The sequence below is a fragment of the Egretta garzetta genome, unplaced genomic scaffold, assembly GCF_000687185.1.
Source record: "Egretta garzetta isolate BGI_Z169 unplaced genomic scaffold, ASM68718v1 scaffold133, whole genome shotgun sequence".
Lineage (NCBI taxonomy): Eukaryota > Metazoa > Chordata > Aves > Pelecaniformes > Ardeidae > Egretta > Egretta garzetta.
In genome coordinates this window covers 1825293-1834307 of record NW_009259111.1, presented here as the reverse complement: position 1 = coordinate 1834307, position 9015 = coordinate 1825293, and the positions used below count along the sequence as shown (strand labels likewise).

General features: G+C 45.2%; 1 protein-coding gene across 1 annotated transcript in view; it reads right to left on the bottom strand.

Annotated features, from left to right (window-relative positions):
- Positions 1-3744: 3744 nt before the first annotated feature.
- Positions 3745-9015, bottom strand: part of RIC3 (RIC3 acetylcholine receptor chaperone) — a 15141-nt gene continuing 9870 nt past the window's right edge. The window contains exons 4-5 of the mRNA XM_035890988.1: positions 5703-5851; positions 3745-4590 (exon numbers count right to left, since the gene is read on the bottom strand). Of these exons, the coding sequence (XP_035746881.1) occupies positions 4100-4590; positions 5703-5851 (640 nt within the window). The 3' untranslated portion in view covers positions 3745-4099. The remainder of the gene's footprint in view (positions 4591-5702; positions 5852-9015) is intronic.

Genomic DNA, 9015 nt, shown 5'->3' with positions numbered 1-9015 from the left:
TGTTTCAGAGGGGGGGGGGAAGCTGAAGCAAAGAGGGAAGGGAAGTGTCATACAAACAGGAGGAATTTGAGTTTGAAGGCTACTGCTAAGCAGAGAGCGCTTGCTGGCACCTGGGGTGGGGCTGCCAAGGGGATCCCAACCTCGGGACTGAGCTGTCGAGATGCTTTTGACACTACACGGTCACCCTGCACTGGGATCATCTTCTCCTGTGGCTGCTGCAAAGGAATACGAAGCCTTTAGCTCTGCCACAGGTATTAAAAGGAGTCCTAACAACCAGCCTCTGTGTTAGTAGGGGAAAACTCACTGGTTTTTTTTCATTCTGGTTTGTTAACGAGTCTGTGATGATAGAATTATTTCTTTTCTCAGACTCCAGCACAGCGTGTGCTTGGTATGTCTGAGGACCATCTTGGCCCACCAGACTGACTCCCAGGACACAACTGAATTCTGTAGTCCTGAATAGAGCAGGAATTTGAAATGGATCACAAGCATGTATTTATATAGACAGGTAAAATTCTGTTAAGCCCACATTTCTGTTGGTTGCAGTAGACCTGAGGTGGTGTCCTTGTTTCTCATGCAATTGGTGGGATCACTGCTATATCTGCAGCAGCTGTGGTATATGGATACCATAAACCACTGGCAAGTAACAGGTAAGGGCTGTCTGCTTGGCAAGTCATGCAGCTGTATCCATCCGTACAGCCGGACTATCTCTACAGAAGAACCAGAACTGTCCGTTGTCCCATCCTTTGCACTCAGGCTCTCCACTCATGTGGCTTTTAGGACTGTTTAAACAGCGAGAGCCTTGTTCCGGGGACAGGGGGATGGCCAGATGATATTCCTTGATGTGGAATGAAGGCAGTTCTTTAACAGCTGTCTTTGGTATTAACGTATTCTCTAAATAAAATGTAGTATGCCGAAATGCTATGTATCAGCTCCCAGGTGTCGGAGAGGTGCAGCAGAGGTTCCCAGTGAAGAAAATACCAGCCCCACTCATAGAGAGAGATCACCCTACTGACATGGTTAAAAAAGATGACTGTTGAGAGAGTCCAGAGTGAGTTAAAACAGAACCAAAATAAACGTTGGCTTACAAAATGATTCAAAAATAAATACACTCCAAGTAAAACAGGGTAAGTATCAATATGTTTTCTCCATTTTCCCTTTTCCTTTACTCTGAATTAATTTTTGCAGTAGGAATTTGTAAATAACATAAGCAACATAAACATCAGGCTACAATTATAACCTGCAAAAACAACCAGCCAAAACAAAATGGAGAGAGCTCTCAAAGGCAGACACCCATCGAACAACGAACTCAATCTGAGTGTGTAGGGCAAGAGGCTCTGGTTTTTTTCCCAGGTGGGGTCTCACCAGAGCAGAGTAGAGGGGCAGAATCACCTCCCTCGACCTGCTGGCCATGCCTCTGTTGATGCAGCCCAGCCTGCGGGTGCCCTTCCGGGCTGCCAGCACATGGTGCCAGTGAATGTCCAGCTTTTCTCAATCCCTTCGGCCCCTAGCCAGCCTGTCTTGATGCCAGGGCTTGCCCCGACCCAGGTGCAGGACCTTGACGCTTGGCCGTGTAGAGCTTCAGGAGGTTCACGTGGGCCCACTTCTCGAGTTTGTCCAGGTCCCTCTGGATGGCATCCCGTCCCTCAAGTGTGTCAGCCGCACCACTCAGCTTGGAGTCCTCTGCAAATTTGCTGAGGGTGCCCTCGTTCCCGCTGTCTATGTCCTTGATGACGGGGTATTAAAGAGTACTGCTCCCCGTACGGACCCGTGAGGGGCACCGTGTGTCACTGATCTCCATCCGGACACTGAGCCATCGACCGCTGCCCTCTGGCTGTGACCATCCAGCCAATTCCTCATCCACCAACCAGTCCGCCCCGCAAATCCATGTGTCTCCAACCGAGAGAGAGGCATGTGAGGGATGGGACTGTGCCCGAGCCCTTACAGGAGACCAGGGAGACGACAGTCGTAGCTCTGCCCTTGTCCCCTGATGTAGCCACTCCACCCTAGAAGGCCACAAGGTTGCACAGGCAAGGCTGGCCCTTGGTGAGGCCATGCTGGCTGTCTCGACTCACCTCCCTGTCTCTCCCTCCACCATGACTCAGGAACGGGACCTGTTTTGCAACAACGTCTTCTAAATATACAATATTCCCTCCATGTGCCCAAGCTCTTCCATGATCTTGCCAGGCACAGAGGTGAGGCTGACAGGTATCTCTTGCTAGATCGGGTTGCTCCAAGCCCCAGCTTCTTTCACCCCAGCATCCACACCTTCTCTGGGCAACCTGCTCCAGTGTCTCAGCACCATGGTGACCAGAGGCAGGTCCCTCAGGCCACCCTTGTGTGCTGTGTGCCCCAGCCCCTCACCATCTTGAAGGCCCTGGGCTAGGCCCACAGCCCACACATGGGTGTCTTTCCTGGGCTGAGGAGACGGGGAGGGGACAGAGGAGTCCAGATGCAGTTGCCAAAGGACCAAATAAAAGAGGAGGAGAGCATTTTGACTGTTCTTTTCTTGGTTTATTGGTTTGAGGCTTTCTCTAAAATTGTTTATGCCTTGACCTTGAAAAGAACTCCTCATGAAGCAGCTAGAAGGGACCTTCATGCTGAAGGCCAGCCCTTCTCCCTGGCAGCACTGTAGTCTTCTGCTTCTCCCTTTGCTTGCTGTCTTGCTGTGCTTCGTGCACAGCCACAGGGGGTCTGGCTTCATCTTCAACGACCCATCAGGCAACTTTCTCATCCTCAGACTGAAGAAACCCCACCTCCAGGCCCCAGGGACTTTGGTGGCCCTCTGAGGGGCAACTCCTCTTGCCCCAGCCCAGCAGCCTGGCAGAAGCCAGGTCATCTCATCCCCTTTTCTTGGGATTCAGAGCAGAGGAGATGGCACCCCTTCTGGAGGGGTGGGGGGTTCACACCACCCATGGCAGTCAATACAGTAATTGTTGATGCCGGGAGATGGAACGGGTGAGCTTGCAGGACAGCCAGGCACAGAGGTTGGGCCTCCCAGCTAATGCTCCCATCACTCCATGATAGAATTGCTGACTGCTGAATGTTGCGTGGGCCCTTCTTCCCCATCCCCTGGCCCTACCCCTAGGGCGTGGGGAGGTGCCATCTCCTCTGCATGGAGTCCCGAGGGAGAGGGCCTGGCATCCTTCAGGATGCTGTCCTGGTGTGACATGAGTCTGTCAGGGGCCACCAAGGGAAACCCTTGGGGCCTGGAGGTGGTGGGGCTCCTTTTCAGTCTGAGGTTCACCCTCCCTCCCTTCTCTACTTTTAAGCACAAACCTTCTTTAATTTTTTTTTTTTTTTTTTTTTTTAGCCCCCAGGGATATTTTTAGTGTTCTTTTCTAACACAAAGTATGGTCCGATTCCTGCACTCATCTGGGAATTTCACCAAGACGTTTTACCACAGCTATGGCAAAGACAAACTCGTAACACTTCAGTCTTGCTCATGCTCTTCCTGGGACACAACATAGATTAGGCTACTGGTCCTGCAGCACAGAATAAGCTGGGAAATGGGCTGTGGGTTGAGGCAGCGTATCAATTTCGTCAACTGGAGGGACAACAGTTTCTCAGGTGTACAGCGGCAATGACACAGTTGAGAAAGAGTCGCGCCTGTAACTACAGTCTGTTCTGCTCATCAGTTAGCATTCAGGTAAGAGAAAGAAGGCATACTTTCTCCTCCATCTTCCTGGTAATCTCATAAATGTATATGGATTTGATTAATTTTTGTAACGGGTAGCACACAAACAGATGTTTTTGAGAAAGTCAGAAGAGGCATTTGGTTAACTCTGGGATGACAAAGGGCAAAACCAAGGACTATTCCTTCAGAATCAGAAAGAATCACAAATATCTGAACCAAATAATCTGCTCCAAGACACCAGTCTCCAAAAAGCAAGGAGAAACATCATGGCAAGCATGACAAGACTGCATGAAAGAGGACATTGGCTTCCAGTTCAGGCAGATGATGTGAGTGATTGTCACCACAGGAATGAAATTGGTACAAGGATATGTACACAGAGAAGTCTTCACTGGGAACAAAAAACACACGAATGACAGTTTATGACCTCTACCTTCACCATCTAGATAACATCCACGGTTGTCTGTATTACTCAAGTCCTTTGGTGTTGCGCTTTCTCAGTGTGCCTGTTTCATCTGAATCACTGGCTTTTTGCTTTTTCAGTGCTGCATTTTCATTTTCTGACTCCACAGACAGGTCCTCTTGGGTTGACTCTTCTGCTTCGCTGCAGCTCTCAGAGTAGAATCCAGCATTTTCCGCTATGACAGCAGGATCGTCATCCTCGTAACAACAGCAGCACTCCTCAGTGCTTTGGCTGTGATAAAGGTCCCTCTCCTCTTCATCGATGCCAGTTACCTTGTCCTTTTTCTGTGTTAAACCGTGACCGCCCCTTCCCATGGGGAGATCAGATAGCAAGGTTTCATTGCACAGATGCTCCTCATCTTCCATGCCCTCCATTCTTTCTGCCAGCTCTTCTGCGGAGGGCTGGCTCAGGTCAGGGTAATCTACAAGGATTGTGTCCTGTTTGCGCTTGAAGCAATCGGAATTATCATAGACAGGATAGGTCTCTTCTGGATAACCTGAGGAATAAAGTGATACCCAGCTTGAAGTGTTACCAGCATTTAAAAGTAGCACTGACTTCAGTGATGGATGCACAAGTTTGTTAGAACAGTTGTTTTTAGCACTGCCAGTATACGTGTCACCTATTTAATGCTCTACACAGTTCACAGTATTAAATCCATGGCAAGAATGTGTAAAATATGACTTCTTGAGAGATGACAAGAAAACTCCACTTATTTTTAGGGAGCCAGGATATCAACCCTGACTTTCAGGAGTGAATATGCGAGCTTTGCTGAAAGCTATAGGAGCTAACAGGTGACAATTGAGTATCTTAGATCTTTAAATAAATCCATTTTTTTTTGTTTCTGTCTACATATTGACTGATTCATGTTTTGAAGACTTTTGTTATAAACAGTGTTATTTATAAAGTTCAAAAAACAGGTATGTCAACGATTTTGTGCATTTCATTTTAGAAAATGCATCATGAGCTTGGCTTAAGAAAACAGAGCTCGAGGCCACTATTTATGCTTTGTGTTTTGGATCATTTTTGAAAGCTTCTTAAAGAGCAAGGATTTAAATCGGCATTTAAAATTATGATAGTGAGCAGCTCAACTAGGGTATCTTGAAAACACATGTATGTAACAAGTGAACACCAAGGAATGGAACGGACATTAAAATAAAGAATTTTTAAAAGACAGACTTCCTGGAGTTGACTTTTACAACACTGGAGCAAACAATGAATGACTAATCAAAAGTAAAAACTGTAAGTTATCCAAAGCATATTGATTCTGATTTCCAAGGGGTTTTATGCTTTTGCATGAAATCTAGCCCAAGGGAAAGATAAAAACCTACAGCAGCCAAGACCCATCAGCAGATGGAGCATATGTGAATATGCATATGCCACTTCTGGCAGCAGATAGTGTAGTGTTTACACTAAAGGAAATGCTGGATGCCTCAAAATCTATTTTCTTTCTATTAGGGTTGGGAAAACAAACCACCTCTTGCAAAGTTTTGATCACTGACTTATGAAAAGGAAGGATAAAGTTAAAAAATTCTGAAAGGATCTGGGACTATCAGTAATCCTTACCCAATTTTCCTTGTTAGGGTAATGGTAAGAAAAGCTCTAGCTTACCTTCCCAGTCCTCCATGTAAGGAGCTTCTTCGGCTTCCTTCTCAGGAGAGATGCCATCTATGAATTTTCCTTCTTTCATAACTCTAGTAATTTCTCGGAGTTGCTGAAGTAACCTTTTTTCCTGGTCTGTTGTAACATTTTGAGTCCTGCTAAAAAATATTAGACACCAGAATTCACTCCACTATTATTACAAACTATTAACAGAACTATGAACCGAACTGTTTGGTCCATCCCAGCAGCACAGTCTGAAGAAGCCTGGCTGCAGTGTGATGCTATTCCACATCTGCATGCGGTCTGCACTTCAGCTCGGTATAAAGGTTTATCCAGAAAGCCTGCAAACTTAACCAGCTAAAGGAAGGCAGGAACAGCTGATGCGGGAGCAAGATGAAAGTGACACACAAGCAAGAGTTATGGTACAAAAGACACTACAGAAATTTCTGGCCTTTAAAAGAGGATTAGGTGAGAATTAGAGGGCCACACCTTGCTTGAAGCATTGTAAGAAAATGTAATTTAGAACCTATGTTACATTTAAAACAACTTGTGGGGCTGATCAAAATGTCTCACACAGACATTAGTCTCAAGAGTCTAATGATCCCTAATTATGACCATTAATGGTATTAAATTTGCAAGGCCTCATGAAGAAATGTCAGTTGGACAGATCATCATGTTATTATACAGGGTCAACAATGCTCTCCTGGGGGGAGAAGCAGGAAAGAAGATTTAAAACTGAAAAGAAGGTGTTACATTTAACTTTAATTTGCCCTTTAGAATCAGATGGAGAGTGGGAGAGGACTGAGATTTTTATCAGATTAAAAGCAAACTATAATTTTGACTGGTTCTACACTGCTGATTCTAGTAATTACTACTGCTCAGGTGACACGATTACATACTGTTGTAACAAAAATGCTTCCAGCAGGTAAGATCATGTAGTCATTACATGTTATTTTCTCTGGAAAAAAAGTAGTCTCCTAAAATCTTACGGACAAAAAAGAAGTATTTGGAGAGTGCCGATCTGAGCTCTACTAACTCACTCAGTAGGTCAGATAAGAAAAATACTTGCTGTACGTAGGGGTAAAAATGGTTCTGACTGTTGTGCTTGTTTCATCTGGAGCTTCAGGTTGCTCCTGAGCAGGCATCTGATCTCTCTGTACGCTCCAGTTCAGGCCTCCCAGGAGACCAAGGCACTACTCTGGAGCTCCTCTGAATCTCATAATGTTTCAGGCAGGGTCTATTACCCTTGGTGACTCAACCCTTGGCCTGCACAGAATGGTGAACTGTAGGTGGTACGTGATGTCAGACAGATGATCTCTGGTAATCTCCAGACCATCAGATAGACAGATAAACTCCAAGATTAGCCAGCTGCTCAGTGAATCCTAGAGGTGAGATGGGAAGAGGGGAGCTAGAAACAGATGAATGATTTTGGATTTAGGTGATTAGTATCTACCTAACCCTCATTTGAGGTACCTGAATTCTCATAAACTTAAAAACTTGCAGTGTGCAACTTCAGTTTTTCCTTTTACTAGCTGCTGTGGCTAGAGCAGCACTTTAATAGGTACTTTGTGCTACTCTACATACACAGGAATGATGGTGACATGAGTTATTCCATGAAAGGCAGCAGTCATACTGGCTTAAAGCCAAAGAGATTAGCATCATACTGCTGGTTTGTGTGATGGTGGTCAAAGCGCTGACCCTGGGCTAGATTCTGTGCACAGTTGCACACATGGTTGTCTGTAACCGAACTTAGCTCAGGAGCAGGCCCGCTGGTTTCGTTAGCAGCTACCCAGATTAAACTGTTTGACTGAGATCACAAGGCTAAACATCACTTCTCTGCACTTCCCCCGAGTGGCACTTCGCCCCACAGTTTGAAAAGCTGATACGGTCCCAATGCTGTACGGAGGTTGCACTGAGTCCCCTCAGGTTGCGTCAGCAGTTTGTTCCACAGAACAAGCAAAAGTGTGAGACAGCATCTTCTCAAAAGCCTGGGTTATGCAGATGTAGAATTTGAGATGTGAATTAAGAGGCACACAAAAAGAAATGGTTTCATCAGCTAGCTGCCTTTGACAGAAGCTGTAATAGAACTGCCAAACTAATCCTCCTTTTATAGACAAAAGGGTATGTAATTTGAATATATATCACCTGGATAAAGACAGAGAGGCCTGTCTGTTTAGCACAATGGGGAGATATGCTAGCTCAGATAACAGATCAATCAATGCAGCTGCATCACTGTGGCATTTCATATAGGAAAATTCCTAATATGCTGCATACTCTCATTAGAAAGCACTACTGTCTTACTGCAACACAAGGTCTCAGTATCTCAGAGTATTCCCCCTCCAGATACCTTGCTTAGAAGACAAATTTCCCTGCAGAGAGGGAGAACCAAAGCCCATGCACTATTTCTACTTCATTTAAGGCCTCTAGGAAGACTTACTATAGGATGCTGGCAATGTGTAATACATCTGACTGCCTGCGTACAGGAGATTTACCAGGGTATAATGCACTTATGAATACTAAGAAGACAACAGATTCAAAAGGTTTACAGTATAAGAAAAGGTCATTATTTTTGCTCTGTGTGTTGGCAGCTCCAACACAGCTATTACTTTTCATAGTGGCAATGCTTACATTCTGGGACTCTTCCCAAAGTGCTCACTAGCAGGTAAAGTAAAGGTGTCTTGTTCTTACACTGAGATCAGAACATTTCCTAAAGAGCTATCATGACTGCAGTGAAAATGCATAATCCAACACAGCATCTCAGACAAGTCAACTGGTATTTTTTTGCTTCATGATCTTAAAATAACCACTACTAAAATGCAGCTATAGCCCCAAAATGGCATCCCACAGAGTACAGCCTCTTCTGTATCACATTTGCTCAGTTTATGGTAAAAAGGTAAGTTTTTCCAGTTGACAGACTGGTAAAGAGGACTTCAAAAACAGGTCATCAAACTGCATTATTTCTACCTCTTACCTAATTGCCAGAAACTGAGATTTTTTTTACAAGAGAGTATGGTACAACACTCCCATAGAGAAAAATATTTACAAATATTCTTCAATTTAAAGTGGTTTCAAAATACCAAATTTCACAGACATTGGTGAAAAGAATATGCATAAGACTGGCAGGCTGGTAACAGCAGATGAGGAGAAGGCTGAGGTACTCAACACCTTTTTTGCCTCAGTCTTCACTGGCAACGTCTCTCCTCACTCCTCCCGAGTTGATGGATGGCATGAGGGGGACCAGGAGGGCAAAACCCCTCCTGCTTGTAGGAGAAGACCGGGTTCGTGACCTCCTGAGGAACCTGAATGCACATAAGTCCATGGG